The sequence below is a fragment of the Notamacropus eugenii genome, chromosome 2 (assembly GCF_028372415.1).
Source record: "Notamacropus eugenii isolate mMacEug1 chromosome 2, mMacEug1.pri_v2, whole genome shotgun sequence".
Lineage (NCBI taxonomy): Eukaryota > Metazoa > Chordata > Mammalia > Diprotodontia > Macropodidae > Notamacropus > Notamacropus eugenii.
Window position 1 is genome coordinate 501,455,570 of NC_092873.1, and position 22,710 is coordinate 501,478,279.

General features: G+C 39.2%; 1 protein-coding gene across 2 annotated transcripts in view; it reads left to right on the top strand.

Moving 5' to 3' along the window:
• The first annotated feature begins 1,583 nt into the window (after positions 1-1,583).
• LOC140529972 (DBIRD complex subunit ZNF326-like) overlaps positions 1,584-22,710 on the top strand; it is a 42,787-nt gene continuing 21,660 nt past the window's right edge. For both annotated transcript variants that reach the window (XR_011975752.1, XM_072649045.1), the window contains exon 1: positions 1,584-1,793. Coding sequence is in view for 1 of the 2 variants with exons in the window: in XM_072649045.1 (XP_072505146.1) it covers positions 1,778-1,793 (16 nt within the window). In the remaining variant the exon portion in view is untranslated. The remainder of the gene's footprint in view (positions 1,794-22,710) is intronic.

Consider the following 22,710-nt stretch of genomic DNA (forward strand, 5'->3'; position numbering starts at 1 on the left):
CTGGGAAGAAGGGAGGACAACTACAAGTAGCCCCTGTACTAAAGAAGCTACTGGACCAAAACTGAAAGGAAGATCAACTTTGGATGCTTCTGGTGACCAAAGGAAAGTCTAATGCTATAAAGATCAATATTATGTAGGAACCTGGAATGTAAGATATGAACCAAGGTAAGCTAGATGTAGTCAAATAGGAGACAGATTAAACATCAACATCTTGGGGGTCAGTGGACAGGATGACTGAATTTAACTCAGGGGATCCCTACATATACTAGTGTGGGCAAGAATCCCTCAGCAGAAATGGAATAGCCAAAAAAGGGAGAAAAAAGCAGTACGGGGGTACAATCTCATAAATGACTGAATGTATCTGTTCAAATCCAAGGCAAACGGTTCATCATCATAGTAATAAGGTCCGTGCTTCAACCCCCGATACCAAAGGGACCAAAATGTTGATTAGTTATATGAAGACCTAGGTCTTCTAGAAATAACATCCCTCCCCTCAAAAAAAAAAAAAAGATTGTCATCTTCATTAAAGGGGATTGGAATACTAAAGTAGGAAATTAAAACATAATTGAAATAACAGGCAAGTTTGGTCTTTGGCTACAAAACGAAGCAGGGAAGAGACTCATAGAATTTTGGCAAGGTAGCTCACTGGTCATCACAAGCACCCTTTCCTACCAACTCAACATGGACATTACCAGGTGGTCAATACTGAAATCAAATGGATTATACATTTTTTTTTTTTTACCATAGTGCCTGCCACATACTGGATGCTTATTGAATGTGTATGGGCTGCTTACTGTGTGATGTAATATATATATACATATATGTGCATACATACATATGGACACAGATTCCTTGCTACATGTGTGTGTATAAGAGGATATGTGTGTATACATACACACACACACACAGATTTCATCAGCTCTTGGCGTGGAAACTCCCTTCCCCATTGCAGACCCACAACTGTCTGTGTGACTGCGCAGAGAAGTTCTTGGGAACTGCCTGAACAGGATGCCTGTTATCGGGCCAGAGTGGGACCCGAACCCAGGTCTTACTGATGCCAGCCCAGCATTCTAGTTCGCTGCCGCTCCATAAAGTGACATTTCCGCGGCACTGTCAAGCTTGCTAAGCGTTTTTCCTCCAGTATCACCTGTGACCCTCACAACGACCCCTCCAGGTGGGTGCCGCAGGTGATCTTCCCATTGGACAGGTGAAAACAGTGAGGCGCAGAGAGCTGGTGGGTGCAGGAGGCGGACTAGGAACCCAAGTCTGGCACAAATTGGACTTCTTTCCCCTAAACAATAGCCCGGAGGACCCCAGGTTGAGGACCCGCTTTATGGCATTTAGATAAATCAGAGGAGAACCTCCCCACCGAGCAGGTGACCCCCCCCCCCGCCCTTCCCAGGCACCTCAGCGGCGGCTCGTCGCCCACCCCTCTAGCTCCCGCTCTCGCCTCCTCTCCGCTCCCGCCCCGCCCCCACCCGTTGTGGGGGAGGGGCCGGGCCGGGGAGAGCCCTGGAGTGACGTGCCCACCGACTTCCCCTCGTCTCCTCCCCCCAGGCCCCGCCCCATCCACGCGCATCTCCGCCAATCGCGGGCCGCGCTCCCTCGCTGACCTTTTCCGGCCCCGCCAGGCTCCCCCGCCCCCGCAGTCCCCGGCCTCTTCATTGTCGCTGGAGGCGCCCGAGGTGAGAGCATCTTCTTCGGCGTCCTTGGTCTTCTCAGCCGCGGGAGCCGACGCTGTCGCTTGGGGTCCCCCGGCCCGAGGCTCCCGCCCGCCATGGACTACGATGAAGGTGAGCCCCCCGGGGAGCCCGCGCCGGGGCCTGCCTGGTCGGGCCGCCTCAAGATGGCCGGGGCTCTTGGGGGGCTCGGTGCGGCGCCCCGGGCCCGCCGGCACCCAGGCCTCGGCCCGACCTGGGGCGCGGGAGGGGAAGGAGCAGGCGAGGCCGCCCCGACCTCCTCGGCCCCCCCAGAACCCGCCCCGGTCCTGCGGGCGCTTTGTTTTCCGATGGGCGTCCGATCCCCGGGGGCTGGGTGACCCTTCTGTGCACCCCGGACCCCTGGGGACGGACCCATTCATCGGAGCGCACCCTTAAACCTACGGTAGAACCCCAAGAATCACGACGGAGACGGGTCCCACGGACAAAGCACTGAAAGAGAAAGGCTCCCGCCCCGCCCCCTCCCCCCAGCTGAGGACCCCCCTCCCTAGACCGCCGCGCGCCCCCCTTTTTCCTCCCCCCCGGCACAAAGACGGGACGCTCCCCCCTTTTTCGCCTCCCTGGGTGGTAGGAATATTGAAATTCGGGAGCAGGGTGTCCCAGGCTTGATTCCTGAAGCGAGCTGGCCCAGCGTTTCTGTGTTCCTCGGAGATTTAGTGCTGGAAGCGACCGTACCCCCGATTTGTGGAGCCCCTTTTGTATGCCGGGTCTGGAGGATCCCGGGACGAAGCCGCCCCTGCCCCTCCAGGCGCACTTCCTTGTGGGCACCTAGAAAACATGCCCCAGGGCGCCCAGGTAGCATTTTGGGGGTGGGGCTGATAGCTGGAAAGGCCTCTCCTTGGGTGACAACGCTTTCAGGGCCATAATGGTGAGTTATTCTGCAGACGGGAAGATAAACCCTAAATGTTATTTTCCATGGTGGTATTTGAAGTTCATCAAGTCTTCTCGCTTAAATGGGCAATGGTCACCTAGTTGGAGGGGAGTTTTTAGAAGGTCCTTTATCGTGGAAATTCCTGTAGCCATGCCAGAGGTAGAAAGACTGTGATCTGTGTGTGCCATCTTGCAGGGTAGCCTTTGAAATGCATGAGTGTTGTAACAGGCTTTATTGCTGAAGTGGGCAGCATCCTCTAGTTTTCTTCCTGGCATAGTTTCCTTGAGTATGTGTGATCTCTAGGATAAAACCTGCTTTGGAAGGGTGACTTCTAGTACAGTACTACTGACAGTGCTGTGCATGAGGTGTGGCATGGACCAGCTTGAACAGCAGCCTCAGTTCAGATTCTTCACAACAGTTTGAAAAAGTGCCCTTCATTGCTAGACACGTTCACAGACAAAGCAGGTCGTTGTTGAGAGCCCAGGGGGTTGTTAGTGTTGGAAAGGGTTAACAGGAAAGACATCATTTTAGTGTTATGTCCTCCCTTCACCCAACCTTTAGAGAAATTTCCAAAAAAAGAGTATTGATGTATTTGAATTTCCCTTAGTCTCTCTGCCTGCCTTCTATTGATGAAGCTTCTTTGCCTAAAATGATCGCTCAGAAGAGGGCCTGGAACAGTTTATAGATTTCTTCTCATATTAGTCCCCGAACAGCCACAAATTTGACTTTTTTTTAGTGGTTTTTCTAGGAGAAAAAAAAAGAAATGGAAAAACTAATCTTACCTGGTTTTCTTTTGCATTGAAAGGGAAAAAGAAGCAGGTTCACTGACAAATAATTCAAAAATTAATTTTTAATATGTCCTCTTTTGTTTGCCTGCTTTAAATTAGTACTTAATGTGAGAGTGTGTCAGGGAGTGCAATTAACATTGTTGTGAATCTTTCTGGAATTATTAGTTGACATAATAGGAAATAGACTTTTTGTGTAACTCCTTTGCAGTAGGAAAATAATTTGCTATTTGTTGGAAAGGAACTCTTGTTTAGTGTTTTATATCGAGAATAACTTTGACGGCTAGAGATGGTTAGAATTAGGAGTCATTTTTTGAAAGTATTTTTCATGCTGCTGTTGGGAAATGGGCCTGAGACCAACTGCAGTTTGAGTACCAACTTAGGCTAAGTACCATTAAATGATCAGTTTATTTTTGTAGGTTTAGAACTGGAAGGGTCATTAGAAATCATCTAGTCCATGACGGTTAGTAACTTTTTTTGTCATGGATTCTTTTGGCAGTCTGGTAAAGCCTGTGATACTCCTTTCCAGATGGTTTTTAATGCATACAATCAACTACATAGGATTACCAAGGTAAACCAACTATTTTGAAATAGTTTTCAAAACATGGAAAGTAGAAGCTGGCAGATCCAAAGTCAGGGACCCCTGACCTAGTCTGACCTCGTCTGTTTCACGCAGGAGGATGAGCCAGAGATGCATAACGACTTGCTTTAAATTTCTCAGATTGGAATAGGGCCAGAATTTGAGCTTCAGGGCTTTTGACCCTGTATTCTGTGCTCTTTCCACTGAGTCATGACAGACAACTCATGAAACTCTCAGTATTTAAGGTTTTTACAAATTGTGGTACTTTGCCAAGGATATGATTTGATCCAGGGTATGTTATATAACCTGGTGCCAAAGGATTGCTTTTGTGGATAAACATAATATTCTTTCATTAATTATTATTCATCAAGGTAACGTGATATTTCTTTGATTTGAGAAGGGATGTGAATTGTAGTCATGATGCAGCCAGGTAGTAACATAATCTTTGTGTGTCTTAAGATAAAAGATTAAAATCTTTAGTAGAGTTTTAGTGGAAAAGAAGGTTAATTTGGAGGACGTACGTTGTAAGTTTTTAAACTGCTTTAATTCCAGTCTGCTTCCCTTTGTCACTAAACAATACCTCTCCCTGTTGGTAATTGTTATAGATCAGGTAATGAGACTAATTTTTGTGTTGTTATATGCAATATTACAGTTCAGTTCTGCAAAATTTATTGAGAGTTCCTCTGCAGGGTACTTGAAGGGGATATAAACCTGTGTTAGAGAATCCCTGCCCTCAAAGAGCTTATAACACACTAATATAATTAAAATCATAAAAATCTGCCACTACTGGCTGCAGGAAAAAACTGTGATATGTTGTCAAAGGAAACTTAATTAACCATTGGGTTACTTGGATTATATTTGTGTGCACAGTGAACTTCAGCTGCCTCATGGTATTTTGTGTATATGTGCCTCCAGTATTACTAGAGGAGACCTTGTTAAAATGGAAAGAAAAGATTTGCATTTCAGTCTTTCTTTTGTTGCTGTCTTTGTGATCTCAGAGGTAGTCCCGTAATTTTCTCTTCTGGAAAGGAGAAATTAAACTAGGGGCTCACATAGATAAATTGTTTTTGTGTTTGAGTATTTCAGAGGCAAAATAGGAGGTTTTGTTAGTGCAGGAAACTCCCAATGTGGTAAACCTTGTTCACTCTGAGCAGCCTGTTTTCAGTGTTGGGATAGTAGCATGTGTCAGAGGCAGGTCTTCCTGACTTCAAGGATAATCCTTTGTTCACTCATTAAACACTCCACAGAAAATATGGGCATCTAGTGGCAAAGTAAATAGAGTATTGGCCCTGGAGTCAGGAGGACCTGAGTTCAAATCCAGCCTCAGACACTTGACACTTCCTAGCTGTGTGACCATGGGCAAGTTACCTAACCTCAATTGCCTTGTCTGCCCCCCTCCAAAAATAAAAAACAAACAAACAAAAAAGTATTATAGAGTGCTAGCATCCTTCCAGACACCTAACCCTCAAGTAATTAGTTGTAGATGTGTTTTTTTGATTGGGGGGGTATGTAATTTTTGATAATATTTCTGTTAAAATTAGACTTTGTATTCTTTTAAATCTGACTCTTTTCTGTCTCTATATGAGAAATGAGGCCCTATCAGAGATACTTGTTGTGGGAACCCCTGTGGGGGACCCCCCCAATTTTTTGCTTTCCTTTTATTTTGGTTATATTGGTTTTGTATGTGCAAAAACTTTTTAATTTTACATAATTAAAATTTTCTATTTTATATTTTGTAATGCTCTGTATCTTTTGGTCCTAATTCTTCTCTTTTCTATAGATCTAAGAGGTAAACTAGCCCATGCTCTCCTGATTTGTTTATGGTATCACTTTTATGTATAAATTATTTACCTGTTTTGGCCTTATTTTGGTATAAGGTGGGAGATGCTGACCTATACCTACTTTCTACCATACTGTTTTCCAGTTTTCCCAGCAGTTCTTGTCAAATAATGTGCGTATTTGAAACTCAGAACTTTTTAAAAAATGTTAAAAAATTGTTTAACATGTAATTGGGGAAAATTAAATATTATGAAGTAAATTTTTAAAAAGTATAATTTGACTCTTTTCTGAAATGTGCCTTCTTTTATTATGTACTTATATTGCATTTAAAGGCTTATGGTTTACAAAGGATCTTATATATATTATTTTTTATGTCTTTCTAACAGTCTGGTGAGTAGGTCATGCAAGTATTATTCATTTTACAGATGGAGAAACTGAGCCTCATGGAAGTTCAAACTTACCCACTCTCACACTTTACTGCAACCAGAATTGAACACTGATCCTCTTATTCTAAAACTAGTACTTTTCTATTACATCACAATGCATTCTGATTTTTAAGGGTTTTTAGGCTAATACAGGAACTATGATTTCCTCAGGTAGAGAGCTCTGTCTTCCAATTTAGATCACCACTAATCCATGACTTACCAAGTTAAACATCTTGCTCCAGGTTACACAGCTAGTGTCTGAAGTGAGATTTGAATTCAGATCTTCTTTACTTCTAAGGCCAATGCTATATCTACTGTACTCACACTGCCTCTAAGATGGATTCTTAACCTTTTATGTCACAGACTCTTGTGATAGTCTGTTGAAACCTCAGGACTGCTTCTCAGAATAATTGTTTTTAAATGCAAAAGATAAAATGCATAGAATTTTCAAGAAAATTATGTCTAAATAGTTATTAAAATATAAAATAAAATCATATTCACAGATCCCCTACTGTAGGAAGATTTTTAACCAAGGCTTCAAATACCTTCAGTTCACCATCTCCATTTGTTATTTGAGGGCTTCCTCCATCTCTCCACCTCACCTCTACCCCCTTCTCCCCTATTCAGGAGAATGCTCTGAAGTAAAAACTTTATTGGATGGTGACCCTTTAAAACCTTAGCATAAACATTGCTTAACAACACAGTGCCTTGGATGTAGTACATAATAAATATTTGTTTGATTGAGTTACTAAATTTAAACTCCACATCTCATTTCTATTTTCTTTCAATTTTTTAGTATTCTTTTTTTTCCCAATTACATTTCAAGACAATTTTTAGCATTCATTTGTACAAGATTTTGAGTTCCACATTTTTCTCCTGTCCTCTCATTCCCCTTTCCTCTTCTGAAAATGGGTTGGCAATTTGATATAGATTATACATGTGCTGTCATGTAAAATGTATTTCCATATTAGTCATAGTTGTGAAAGAAGAAACAAATCAAAAGGAAAAAGCCATGAGAAAGAATCAAGTGACAAAAATATGCTTCCATCTGCATTCAAAGTAGATCAGTTCTTTATCTGGATGTGCATAGCATTTTCCTTCCTGAGTCCTTTGTGTTTGTCTTGGATCACTGTGTTGAAAAGAGATGAATCATTCATAGTTGATCATCATACAGTGCTGCTAATACTGTGTACTGTGTGTTTCTGGTTCTGCTCATTTTACTTTGCATCAGTTTGTAGAAGCTGTTCCAGGTTTTTCTGAAATTGTCCTACTTATCATTTCTTATTGCACAATAGTATTCCATTGCATTCATATATCACAGCTTGTTAACCCATTCCTCAACTGATGGGCATCCCCTCAATTTCCAATATTTTGCCACCACAAAAAGATCTGCTATAAATATTTTTGCGTATGTGAGTCCTTTTCCCTTTTTTATGATCTCTTTGTTATACAGACTTACTAGTGGTATTACTGGATCAAAGAGTATGCATAGCTTTATAGCCTTTTGGACATAGTTCCAAATTGCTGTCCAGAATGGTTGGATCAGCTCACAACTCCACCAGCAGTGCATTGGTGCCCCAATTTTCCCCACATCCTTTTCAGTATTTATCGTTTTCTTTTTTTTGTCATATTAGCCAATCTGATAGGTGTGAGGTGGTACCTCAGAGTTGTTTTGATGTACATTTCTCTAATCAAAAGTGATTTAGAGCATTTCTTCTTACACCTGTAGAAAGCTTTGATTTTTTCCTCTGAAAACTGCCTATTCATTTCCTTTGACCATTTATTGATTGGGGAATGACTTATATTCTTATAAATTTGATGCAGTTCTCTATATATTTGAGAAACAAGGCCTTTATCAGAGACATATGCTATAAAGATTGTTTCTCATCTTTCTGCTTTCCTTCTCATTTTGGTTGCATTGTTTTTGTTTGTACGAAAGCTTTTAAATTTAATATAATCAAAAGTATCAATTTTATATTCCATAATGTTCTCTATTTCTTCTTTGGTCTTGAATTCTTTCCCTCTCTATAGATCTTACAGGAAGACTATTCCTTGCTCTTCTAATTTGCTTACGGTATCATCCTTTATGTCTAAATCATGCACCAATTTTGACTTTTTGGCATACGATGTGAGATGTTGGTCTACACTTAATTTGTGTCCTATTGTTTTCAAGTTTTCCCAGCAAGTTTTGTCAAATTGTGAGTTTTTATCCCAGAAACTGGAGTCTTTGGGTTTATGACAACTAGGTTACTATGGTCATTGACTATTATGTCTTGTACCTGACCTAGTCCACTGATCTACCACTCTATTTCTTAGCCAGTAGTATATAGTTTCGATGATTATTGCTTTATAATGTAGTTTGAGATCTGGTATTTCTAGGCTACCTTACATTGAATTTTTTTCATTAATTCTCTTGATATTCTCTACCTTTTATTCTTCCAGATGAATTTGGTTATTTTTTCTTGCTCTATCAAATAATATTTAGGTAGTTTGATTGGTATGGCACTACATAAGTAAATTAGTTTAGGCAGAATTGTCGTTTTTATTATATTGACTTGGCCTCCCCATGACCAGTTGTTTAGATCTGACTTTATTTGTGTGAAAAGTGTTTAATTGTGTTCATGTTCTTGGGCTTGTCTTGGAAGGCAGACTCCCAAGTATTTATATTGTTTACAGTTATTTTAAATGGAATTTCCTTTTCTGTCTCTTGTTGCTGGGCTTTGTTGGTCATACAAAGAAATGCTGGTGGTTTATGTGGGTTTATCTTATGTCTTGCAACTTTACTAAAATGATTAATTATTTCTAGTAGTTTTTTAGTTGATTCTCTAAGTATACCAGTATATCATCCACAAAGAGTGATAGTTTTGTTTCCTCATTGCCTATTCTAATTCCTTTGATTTCCTTTTTTCCTCTTATTGGTGTAGCTAATATTTCTATTACTGCATCCTTGCTTCACCCCTGGTCTTATTGGGAAGCTCTCTAGCTTATCCCCATTACAGATAGTGCTTGTTGATGGTTATTCTTTTAATGAAAGCTAGCTTTATTCTTACATTCTTTATTGTTTTTAATAGGAATAAGTGCTATGTTTTGTTGAAAGCTTTTTCAGCATCTGTTGTGACAGTCATAATTTCTGGTGTTTTATTATTGATATGGTCAGTTATGTTTATAGTTTTCCTAATATTGAACCAACTTTGCATTCTTAGTGTAAATCCTACCTGGTCATAGGTCATAATCCTTGTCATATATTGCTGTAATCACCTTGCTAGTATTTTGTTCAGGATTTTTGCAATTATACTCATTAGGGAAACTGGTCTATAATTTTCTTTCTTTGTTTTAGCTCTTCCCTGGTTTAGGTATCAGCACCATATTGATATCATAAAAGGAATTTGGTAGGACTCCTACTTCACCTGTTTTCCCAAATAGGTTATATATTATTGAAATTAATTGTTCTTTAAATGTTTGGTAGAATTCACTCATGAACCCATCTGGCACTGAAGATTTTTTTTCTAGGGAGTTCATTTAATGGGATTGTTCAGCTTCTTTTTTCTAAGGGATTATTCAGGCATTTTATTTCCTGATCTGTTAATCTAGGTAATTTATATTTTTGTAAATATTCTTTGATTTTGCTCAGGTTGTCAGATTTGTTGGTATGTAATTGGGCAAAATATTTCCTAATGATTGTTTTAATTTCTAATTCATTGATGGTGATTTCACCCTTTTCATTTTTGACACTGGATATTTGGTTTTCTTCTTTCTTTTTTAAGATCAAATTAACCAGTGCCTTATCTGTCTTAGTGGTTTTTTTCATAAAACCAAATCTTAGATTTATTTACTAGCCCAATAGTTTTTTCTTTTTTAACTTTTAGTCTTTATTAATCTTACCTTTCATTTTCAGAATTTCCAATTTGGTACTCAGTTGAAGATTTTTAATTTGTTCTTTTTCTGATTTTTCTAGTTGCATGCCCAGTTCATTGATCTGTTCTTTTCCCATTTTGTTTATAAGAATTTAGAGAAATAAATTTTCCCCTAAGTATTGCTTTGACTACATTCCATAAATTTTGGTATGTTGTCTCATTGTTGTCATTCTCTTTAATGAAATTATTATTTGTGTGGTTTGTTTTTTGGCCCATTTATTCTTTAGGATTACTTTATTTCCAATTAATTTTTAATCTATCTTTTTATTACCCTTTGTTGAATATAGTTTTTATTGCATTGTGATCTGAAAATAATATATTTCTGCTTTTTTGCATTCGATTTCCAGGTTTTTATGTGCTAAATCATGGTCAGTTTTTGTGTAGATGCCATGTGCAGCTGAGGAAAAGGTATATTCCTTTCTGTTCCTGTTCAGTTTTCTCCAAAGGTCTGTCATTTTTAACTTTTCTAAATATTCTATTTATCGCCTTAATTTCTTTCTTGTTTATTTTTTGGTTGGATTTGTTGAGTTCTGAGTAGGGACAGTTGAGGTCTCCCACTAGTTTTGTTCTCTATTTCTTCCTATAACTCACTTAACTTTTTTTTTTTTAAGAATTTGGATGCTATACCACTTGGCACATATATGTTTAATATTGCTTCTTTGTCTGTGGTACCCTTTAGCAAGATGTAGTTTCCTTCCTTATCTCTTTTAATTAGGTCTATTTTTGCTTTTATTCTGAGATCAAGATTGCTTTGCTTGCTTTTTTTCACTTTACCAGAAGCATAATAGAATCTGTTTCAGCCCTTTACCTTTACTCTGTGTGTGTCTCTCTGCTTCAGATGAATTTCTTATAAACAGCATTTTATAGGATTCTAGTTTTTGACCCACTCTGCTATCTGCTTCTGTTTTATGGGAGAGTTCATCCCATTCACATTTGTAGTTATGATTGCTATTTTTGTATTTGCCTCCATCCTATTCCTCCTCTTTGTCCTCTCTCTCCTTTCACCCCTTCCCTCCCTTCCCTCCCCATCAGTGTTTTGTTTCTGTTTACCACTCCCTGGATCTGCCCTCCCTTCTGTAAGTCCCCTCCCCTTTTCTTTACTTAATTTCCTCCCCTCCTTCTTCTCAGGTAACATAGATTTCTATATCCAAATGATTGCGTGTATTATTCCCTCTTTGAGCCAATATTGATGAGAGTAAGGTTCAAGGGATGTCCATCGCCCGCCTTCCCATCTTCCCCTCCACTGCCTCTTCATGTGAAATAATTTACCCCATCCTATCTCTTCCTTCTGCACACAGTATTCTCATCCCTTAAATTTTTTTTTTATCTCATTTCCTCAGTTCACCTTATATTCCTTACCCTCTGTCTATGTATATTTCTTCTAGGTGTACTATTAGTGATAGAATTTTTTAAGAATTACAAGTATCTTCCCATGGAAGAATATAAAGAGTTTAGCTTTACTGGATCCCTTATGGTTTCTTTACCTCTTTTACCTGCTTATACGTCTTTTGAGTCTTGATATTGGAGATCAAATCTTTGGTTTAATTCTGGCCTTCTCCTTATGAAAGCTTGAAATCCTCTTTCATTGAATGGCTGTTTTTTTTTCCTTGATGTGTGATGCTTAATTTTGCCCGGTAAGTGATTCTTGGATGTAATCTAGCTCTTTGCTTTTCAAAATATCATGTTCCATGACTTCTGATCTTGTTAATAATGTTGCCGCTGCCAAGTCCTATGTAATCCTGATCGTGGCTCCTTTTTATTTGAGTTGTTTCTTTCTGACCACTTATATTTTTTTCCTTGACCTGATAATTCTGAAATTTGACTTTAATGTTCCTTGGAGTTTTTATTTGGAGATCTATTTCCTGAGGTGATCAGTGGATTCTTTCAAAGTGTGTTTTGCTCTCTAGTTCTAGGATATCAGGATGGTTTTCCTTGATAATTTCTTGAAAGATGCTGTCCAGGTCCTCCTTTTGATTATGACTTTTAGGCAGTCTAATGATTCTAATATTATCTCTCTTGAATCAGTTGTCTAGGTCAGTTGTTTTTCCGATGAGATATTTAACATTTTCTTTTCATTTTTTTCATTCTTTTGAATTTGTTTGATTGATTCTTGATATCTCAAAGAGTCATTAGCTTCCATTTGCCCAATTCTAACTTTTAAGGTGTTGTTTTCCTCAATTAGCTTTTGTACTTTCTTTTCTATTTGGCCAGTTGTATTCTTTGAGGAATTATTTTCTTCAGTGGATTTTTGTCTCTCCTTTTCTATTTGGCCAATTCTGTTTTTGATGCAGAGCACCTGAGAGCAGATCCTTGTGGGGATGACTGTAGTTTGAGGGTGGAAGATTAACCAATAGAAGGAAAGGATTGGTCAGACATGTAACATATATTTCACATTTTAAAATAGCGATTCTTTTTTTGTAGGTTTTTTAGATTAATTTTGCAACTTAAAAAGTAATACAATTTTTTTTTTTATTAAAGATTATCAAGCAGAAAATTGTGAAGCGTAAATCAGGGAGGTAAATCATCTTTAATTAAACAGACATTTGGATATTTAGTCAGGCAAAAACACCTGACATTTACATTATTTTTTTCTTATCCAAGCTCACCAATTTATTATAAATACTTTTGTTTGACAACAAATATACACAGTTTTTACTTTTTTAATGCAGCTGTGATCTGCTCATCACCCATCCTTGTATTCTTTTCGTGTATGCTGTTTGCCCTAGTTCACTTATATATTCTTTGGGGGGTAATCACTAAATACTCTGGGTACCTTCTTATATTTAGTCATACATCTCTCTGGAGACAGCCTTTTTGCTGGTTTTGTTCATTTTGTGTAGTTCCTAGGTGGCAGTGTGTTTGCAGGATCCTAGGTTGCAAGTTGGAAGTAACTTTATGTCTCTTCTAAACCAGTTCCCCTTTTTAATACTTAAAAAGCTGAAGTCCAGAGAAGCTCAGTGACTTGCCTGGGCTCACACAGGTAGCTGGTAGCTAACCCCTTTCCAGCTGTACCATGTGCCCACTGTATGGCCCTCCGTTGCCTTGTAGGTGAATTTGAAGTCCAACTCTTTAGAGATTTTGATCATCTGTTTCTTGTAACCACATACCTCTATTGGAAGAATATCATTGTTATAGCTCTTTGTTTTAGAATTATTAAAGGCATTTTATAATTTTTCAAAGTCAATCCAGGTTTCTGTCTGTCTTTCTTGTTAAGTTATGGATGCGTTTCATTGTTTTATTTATATTTTGACTAAGCTCTGTGTTTTCTCCACCTAATTACATGTTGATTAAAGTTAGAATTTTCACCATTGCTTAATTACTACATCATTTTCCAATGTGATTATAGATTTAGAGAAGTGGTGTGATATAGTGTATAAGGCCTGAAAGAACTTGGAATTAGAAAAACCTGTGTTCTCATCCTGACTCCTTTCCAAGTAGCTGTGGCACAAATCACTGGACAAAATCACCTTATCTCATTCAGCCTCTCTTATCTGTAAAATGGAGATAATAACACTTACTTGATGAGTTTTTGCAAAGTTTAATACATTGTATGTAAAAACCTTTGCAAACCCATAAGCCTCTAAACAGGTAAACTGTTACCTCATATAGGAGACTTTGTTGAGTCCCAGGGCTCGGGTGTGGAGCGGGAGTTTTGACCTAGAGTACATGGCCCCAAGTTCCCCACCCTGGGCTAGGCTAATCAGTTTAGCCTTGTGAGAAACATGCTCATTCTAAACAAAGAGCATTACTCACTGTGAAGCCAGGAAAATGTTTATTTTATTTTAGCCAGGAATTCTACAGTGCTAGTGAACGGGTCTCTCCCTAATGGAGAGTAGACTTACTCAGACAAATGTAACACTTTCTATGCTGTTACCAATTCGAATTTCCCGCTTTGCTCTCTGTTGGCTAGATGCTGCCTCCTGAACCTCCCACTTCATGTTCTCCTCCTTGATAGGTTCCCTGTCAAACAATACATTAAGCATGTGTACAAATTTCTACCCTTTTACCTGATCAGAAGCCTGGTTCTGCTAGGTCACAACTCTGATTAGTACCAGTCACCTCTGACTTACATTCTGCTGTCACTGAAAGCTGGAAGGAGTTTTAATCCTGTGGAAATAGAATTCCTCCTTTGGTTTGTCACAGCATTATGCCAGACAGTACTAGGAGATCATTATAGGAAATCCTTTTTCCATTTAGTCTGTGCATTTGACATCCTTCATGACAGTGGCAGATATCTTTGACATCTTGATTATAAATTATCAGAGCCTCACTAAATCTGTAATATTTCATTTTCAAGTAGTATTGTATGATTTTATCTTCTTTTTTTTAAAAAAATAATTTTTAGTTTTCAACTTTCACCTCCATAAGTGTTTGAGTTTTCAGTTGTATGATATTTATTGGTCACCTCAGTTTTTTTCTAAGCTTTTGATTTGCTTTTCAGTACTTTAAAATTTGAGCCTCTAGTGCTCTGAAAACTGTCTTGCCTCCAGTATGGATTCTTATCAGGCAATGGAGTATAGAATTCTTTCTTGTCCTACTAGAAAATAGAGGGGAAGGGGATAAGAGAAGAGAGACGTGTGATAGAAGGGAGGGCAGATTGAGGAAAGAGTAATCAGAATGCACGCTGTCTTGGGATGGGTGGAGGGGAGAGAAGGGGAGAACTCAAAATGTTGTGGAAGTGGATGCCGAAAACCAAAAATAAATAAATAATAAAAAAGATGTTACTTATCTTTCTTTGCGTCTCTGCAGGCTTTTAAATGATGTCAATATACATTTCCCCCTAGATGTTCTCCTCCATGATTTTTTTATGACACTGTACTTTACTTTCCTGGTTCTTTTACCTGTCTGACTACTCCTTCTCAGTGACCTTTGCTTAATATTTATCCAGGGCCCCTGATCATTGGTGTCCCCAAAGGCTACGTCTTGACCCTTCTCTTTTTGTTCTCTACCACCTTATTTGGTGATCTCATCAGCTCACATAAATTTAGTTATTAGCTTTATTAAGATTAAAATATAAATCTTAAAGTATAAACCTGAAGCCTAAGTCTGACCACTCCCTCTGCTAAATGATTTCCTGTGGCTTACTGTTACCTCCAAGATAAAATATTATAGAATTCCCTTTTATCATTTAAAGGCCTTCACAAAGGCCCACTTCCTACCTTTCTTCATCTTTAATCACCTCTTGTAGTCTGAATCCAAATATATTGATCCTCTTGTTATTCCTCCTGTAAGACTTTCTGATTCTATCCCTTACGTCTGCCTTCGAATTGACTGTTATTTGTCTGGAATGTTCTCTGTCCTCACTTCTGGATAGAAATGTTTACATTTTAAAAGAGGATCCCTGAGGGGATTGGGCAATGCTTAACCCCAAGAGACATAATTGATAATGGTAGAACTTCCTGCATCATTCATTGTAGGGAGACTTTTCTCTTTTTCTGGCAGGCAGTTACCCTCCTGGCACCACAAAGATGGCCTTCCACTGTCTGTGGTTAGAGAGCATCCCTGCATTATATTATTATATAGCCTCATGATTCTCATTAACAGGTCACTGGATATCTTGGGTTTTGAATATAATATTTTTGTATTTAAGAGTTTTAAACAGAGATAGATTTGAAACCACAGGATGTGGTTCCAAATACCTGATCTTCTGTTGACTAGCTCTGTGGCCTTGGTATTATGTTATGCTTATCCCTTTTATCTCCTTTTCTACCTCTCTACAAGGGTTGCTACAGAAATAGGATTGAGAATCATTTAGTATGAGTTGTCATTGAGTGAAAAAGAGTCAGGAAGACTTCTCAGTACTTGACAATAGACTTCTAGTAGTTAGGCCTAAGTTTCTATCTATGTGACCTTGAAGAAACTTGAAACTTAACTCCCTCCTCTTGGAGTGCCACCTCAGCATACTGCATGTCAAATAAGGTTATGAACATTGTGTTCGCTTTACATTGGTTGTTTTACTACTTCCTTGCTCCTTATTTCTGAGGTAAATTGCCGCAGTTAGATTGTGAGCCTGCCTCCCAGCCAATGGGAGTAATGGCCAGCAGGGAGGTTGGGGGAATCTCCACGTTAGGAGTATATAATCTTTATCTTTATTCTTGCCTTCTGTAGGCTCCTCACTCTCCTGATTACTTATCAGAGAGGAGTTGCTATTTCTCACGAGTTTGTAATAAAATCTTGCTGCTTTGCTTCCACCTTGAAAAGTCTCTGATTTTCATTTGAGTCAGTGGTCTCTGACCCACACAGTTTTGGGGGTTCATCTGGGACCCACTCATTTGTGAAGACCCTCCTTTTCTGAGTCCATGGGCAGATGCCCACCAGAGTGTTCTCTGGCAGTCCTTGGAACTTGGGAAGGGTAGCACTCCTCCCCAAGCAGGTAAGATCCTGAAGAGAGAAACTTTATTTGGAGAAGCTAAACAAAAGCAAGTGGTGAAGCCCCAGGGCATATTAGTAAGGACAGAGAATCGGCCTGATTCAGTCAGGTAAGTTGATTTAGTCAGGTAAGTTGTGCATGCATGACCCAGGTAAGCAGAACCAGGGAAACTTAGAGGTCTGTGAGCACCTGGGTGACTGATAAAGGGAGGGTGACTTCTCTTGATAGACAGATTAGGTTAATTAGTTCAGTCTCCAACTGGGAGGGGAGGGTGATGCCCCTCAGTTAAAGTAATTTTGAAATTATAGCCATTATGGGACAGGATCCGTCCTGGACTACTGGTACCAGGAAATTATGTGACATTCCAAAGGATAGTCCTTTGGGAAACAAACTTGAGAATTGGGATGAATTACCAAAATATAAAGGGAAAGATAAGAAGAAAATGATTAAGTGTGGTTGTTTTGTTTGGGCAGGGATCCTGCTTAACACCTGGCCCAGGTTTTTTTTTTTTTAATGTAAAAAAAGGAAGATAAGAGAAAATGAACATCAGGCAGTCTGCAGGAAAAAGTTGAGTTTTGATTTGATGAGATCTCAAAACTAAAATTTGTACTTCAGGTTTGAATTGGGTCAATGTATCTGGTACCAGCCAGCGTGTTTAAAATTGCAAGTTCACTTTGGAATTTCAATGATGTCTCTTGGAGGGATCAATTCTCTCCAGATTCTGAAGGATGAAGATAAGGAGTTTCCTTGGGTACCTGCCTGGATTTTGTGCTAGCCTAAGGAGAGCAGTGGAATTTCAACTCTTTCTAGAGCCTGAAATTCCCAAGGCAGAAGGATATGGATGAGACAGCAGTATCCATGTGCATGTCTAGATCATGTGCTCAGGGGAGGGAAGGGGATCCCGAAGATGGCTTTTCAGCTCTTTAAGAAAGTAGAGTTGAAAAAAAAAAAAAAAGAGGAGGGCTAAAATGTTTATCACTAGTGATTACAAATCCAGGTTTGACAGGATTTCAAGTTAAAATCTGTCTTGAAGAAATCATATTTGTCTTTTGTTGCCGAAGAAGACCATGCCATCAGAGAAATGATGACATGACTTGCTCTTGACTTTGTTTTGAGTGAGGGAGGGCTGTGCAGGTCACCAACCTCACTTCTTCTCCAGAGCCATATGAATCCAGTGACCTGATATTCCTCAGGCTATATTGAAGGAATAACAAGCAGCATCTGAGAATGCTTTTCCTATCAGGATTAAGCAGAAAAAGATATTGTTATTTGGCATTTATGATTGTAAAGGGTGTAAGGATGGGTATGTGTTAGATGCAACATTAATCTGGTGCAATTGCTACACAATTTTTAAATTTGGAGTTTGTTATATAGATTGGGGTTTTAAAAAGGATGTGGTAGAAATGTGATAATTTGAAACTTATATTTGGTTATAAATAAGCAGTGAAAATGCTGATGTTTGCTATATAATGGTAGAGTTAACTTTTGCTTTGTTTAAGCTAGAATGAGAATCCAGTGCAGATAGCTATAGTGAAGATGGGGAGGAACTGGATAATCTGAGTAATGGAATTGAGAGACTTAGAAAGATGAATAAGGGTTTTGATTGCAAATATGAAAGGCAGATAGGAAGGTCTGAATAGTTCTGGATGGGTCAGTTTCAGATGGTTTCAGTAAGTACTGAGGGTGTGAGGAAGTATTTTAAGAAGAGAGAAAGAAAAATCACTTAACTTGATTTAATATAAGTAATAGCTCAATCAAATTTGAGCTGACTATCTGATGAGGTGATAGTGTGCCCACATGGTGGCGAGTGATGTGGAGATGCATTCAGCTGAATGGGTAATGGCTTATTTAAAGTTTTAAGTAAATGTAAATAGTTTTAAATTTTTACGTGAATCTAAATTAGATTAGAAGAGAAAGCTGAGGGATCAGTACAACTGATGGTACTTAAGAAGCAGGGCTGGGTGTCAATAGATCAAGAAAAGCCCAGTCCTGATGGACTAGATGAAGAAGATAAAACAGCAGAGGATATGTACCAACAGTGGTGTGAGAAGTTGTCAGAAGGATAAAATAAGAGGAGGGATTGAGTGAAAAAGAGTCAGTGAAGACTTCTCAGTACTTGACAACAGGCTTCTAGTAGGTAGTTAGGCCTAAGTTTCTATCTCCTAGAAATTATGTGACCTTGAAGAAACTTGAAACTTAACTCCCCGCCCTCCCCACTCTTGGAGTGCCACCTCAATATACTGCATGCCAAATAAGGTTATGAGCATTGTGTTAGCTTTAGATCGGTTGTCTTACTACTTCCTTGCTCCTTATTTCTAAGGTAAATTGCCACAGTTAGATTGTGAGCCTGCCTCCCAGTCAATGGCCAGCAGGGAGGGTGGGGGATCTCCACGTTAGGAGTATATAATCTTTATTCTTGTTTTCTGCAAGCTCCTCACTCTCCTGATTAGTTATCAGAGAGGAGATGCCCTTTCTCGCGAGATTGTAATAAAATCTTGTAATAAAATGCTTTGCTTCAAGCTTGAAAAATCTCTGACTTTCATTTGAGTTGGTGGTTTCTGACCCAGACATCATGATTCCCAAATTTTTCACCTGGTTGCCCATCTACTGGTAATTAGTCTTCTCTAGTTAGCTAGGTTGACTGCTCCTTAGATCAAGACAGCCTGTTACTGGGACTGCATGTGAAATCTTTTCCAGCTTGGTAGAACCTGCCGGAACTTGTTGATGTTCCACTTGTAAAACCTTTCAAGAACTGAGGAGGTTCCTTCGTGTCTCTAAGGCATCAAAAAATAGGAATTTTTTGGAGTTGACAAGTGATGTATTGTGAACTCAATTTCCTCTTCTCTATAAACCGAAGAACAAATAATTTTTATTTTATTTTTAAGGCATAAATGATTTATCGTTTTAGAACGAATTTCTTTCAAACAAACATCTTTTTCTTCTTACACAGAGGTTAAATATGATCACATCACTTAGGAAATATTTCCTGAGTCATTTGCCCATGGTTATTGTAAAGTGAAATGCAGAACTTTTTTAGAGGAAAAAAGGTTAAATTTTGTATGGCAGGGACAGTTTTGAGTAATTAGAATCTAAGGTTTACAAAAATAGGATTTTTTCAAAAAAACCAAAAAACAAAAACCCTTGTCTTGTTTGTGCTGTTCTCTAGTAGCGAGGTTATTAGAGCTGGAAAGAACCTTAGAGATCATTTAGCCCAACACATAACCCTGAACTATATTAGTTCCTACAATAGAGGAAACATTTTGCTTGGGGCTCAGTTTTCTTTAATTTTTGAGTTTTGACTTGGGGAATGAATATTTGCTACAAAAGAAGATGGGTGAAAACGGTATGTAAAACTTTTTTTTACAAAGTTTCAAGCATATAAATTATGATCTATACATTATGATTAGAAGTTACAAATCTCTATTGAAGATGAAATACTTGAATATCAGTGTATCTTAAATAAAAATTTGTTTTTTTGTTTATAAAGATCATTTTAATAGAAATCATATGATTAGGAAATTTAAAACACAGTATTTTATTCGATAAATTATTGCTACTTTCAGTTGGCACGAGAGCTTTGTCCATTATCCAGAACCCAGGCAAACATGCCATCATGAAATTGACATACAATGCTGATGAACTTCTCTGGGCAACCAAATTTTGACATAATTTTCCACAAGCCCTCATGACTAACAGTGTCAGAGGCCTTGGTCAGATCTACAGACATTGTGTACAGAACTCTGTTCTGCTCCTGGCATTTCTCCTCGAGTTGTTGGGCAACAAACACCATATCGACTGTTCCTTGGCACTTTTTGAAGCCACACTGGCTCTCAGGTATATGACCATCTTCCAGGTGAAGGGTCAGCCTATTAAGGAGGACTCCAGCAAGAATTTTGCCAGCAATGACTAAGAGAGAAATCTCCCAGTGATTGTTGCAGGACAATTTATTCCCTTTACCCTTATAGAGATGGAAAATGAAGGCATCCTTGAACTCCTGGTGTATAACCTCCTCTTGTCATATAACCTGGAAAATTTCAGTCAGCTTTTGTATGAGCAGTGGTCCTCCTACCTTGTAAGTCTCACCTGGAATAGAATCAGCACCAGGTGCTTTGCCACATGAAAGAAGCCTAATGGCCCTCAAAACCTCTTCAGTTGGAAGTTCAGCTAAGGAGGGATTGACTTCCAACTTGAGGTAGATGGTCAATGACCTCAGCATTGATTGATGATGGTCTGTTGAGAACACTATGGAAGCGTTCAGCCCATCTCTCTAGGATCATGTCTTTATCACTACTCAATGTAGCTCCATCAACACTGAGTAGTTGTGATGCACCATAGGTTTTTGGTCCATAAATAGCTTTCAGGGAATCGTAAAGGTGCCTTGGATTGTTACTGTCAGCATAAAACTGAATTTCATTTACTTTCTTACTGAGCCAGGAATCCTGCATCTCGCTAAGTTTGGCCTGTACTTTGCTTTTGATGGAATTAAATGCTGCCTTCTTAGAGCTTAATAAACTCTATCCTGCTTGTAAATCCTGTGGAATTCTTGTTCATCATTTAGCAACTTCTGAATTTTCCCATCATTTTCATCAAACCAGTCTTGGTGTTTGCGAGTGTTCTGACCTAGATGAGCAAATGTAGTGCTGTACACCAAATCTCTGAGAGCTGCCCTCTCCTTTTATGTTCCACTGTTGCCAACTGTGTGTTGGCTCAACTTTCCTTCCAAGTCATCAGCAAACTGTTGACGCTCAGAGAGTAGCTCTAATTTGTTGACACTGATTCTTCTGGTAGTCATTTTGCCTTGGAGAGCGGCGCTTTTGATAAATGTGAACATTTAGCTTGGAAAGGATAAGTCTATGATCACTCCAGCACTCTGCACCACACATTGCCTTTGTCACTCTCACATCTTGTCTGTCTCTTCTCCTTACAATCACACAATCAATTTCATGATGGCATGTTTGCCCGGGTTCTGGGTAATGGACAAAGCACTCATGCCTTCCCAGTCACCAATGGAACAAAACAGGACTGTGTGCTTGCTCCCATGCTTTTTAGCATGATGTTTTCTGCCATGTTGACAAATGCTTTCAGAGAGAATGAACACAGCATCAAGGTCAACTACTGTACTCATGGTAAATTCTTCAATTTGAAAAGGTTACAAGCCAAGACCAAAGTGGAGGGAGTGTTGGTGCATGATTTTCTATTTGCAGATGATTGTGCACTCAATGCAGCCTCTGAAGCTGAGATGTAACAAAGTATGGATCACTTCTCTGCTGCCTGTGCTAATTTTGGCCTAATAATTAACACCAGAAAAACACAGGTGCTCCATTAGCCACCACCACACTATCCATATGTGGGACCATCAGTTATAACAAATGGAGAAATTTTGAATGCTATGGATAAGTCACTTACCTTGGTAGTGTACTTTCCAGGGATATACACATTGACAATGAGGTTGATGCATGCATTGCCAGAGCTTGCTCAGTGTTTGGGAGGTTCCGAAGAAAGGTTTGGGAGAGAAGAGGTATTAGACTGACTACCAAACTGAAGGTCTATAGAGCCGTTGTGCTGACCTCATTGTTATATGCTTGTAAAACATGGACAGTCTACCAGCGCCATGCCAGGAAACTGAATCATTTCCATTTGAACTGTCTTAAGGAGATTCTGAGGATCAGCTGGCAGGATAAGGTAAAAGACACTGAAGTCCTTGCTTGAGCTGAACTGCCAAGTATTCAAACTGTGCTTTGAAAAGTGCAACTCTGATGGGCTGGCCATGTTGTTTGAATGCAAAATATATGCTTGCCATAAAGACTATTTTATGGAGAACTTGCATGGGCCAGGTGATCACATGATGGCCAGATGAAACAGTACAAGGACACTCTCAAGGTCTCTCTCAAGAACTTTGGATTTAACTGTGCAACCTGGGAGACACTGGCACAGTATTGCTCAGCATGGCGTGCCCACGTAAGAAAAGATGCTGTGCTCTTTGAGCAAAGCAGAATTGAGACAGCACAAAGTAAATGCAGAATGCACACATTTGGGATATCCACCCCAAAAATTCATTCTGACTATCTGTGCCCAGTCTGTGGTAGAGCATTCCGAGCTCATATTGGTTTGATCAGCCACAGTCGGACACACTGAAATTTCACGTTACAATGGTGATGTCATTTTGGTCCTCGAAGACAAAGGACAGCAACCACCACCACTACCACCACCACCACCAACCACTGCTGCTTTCAATACAACTTTGATAATATATGCTTCAGTAAAAACT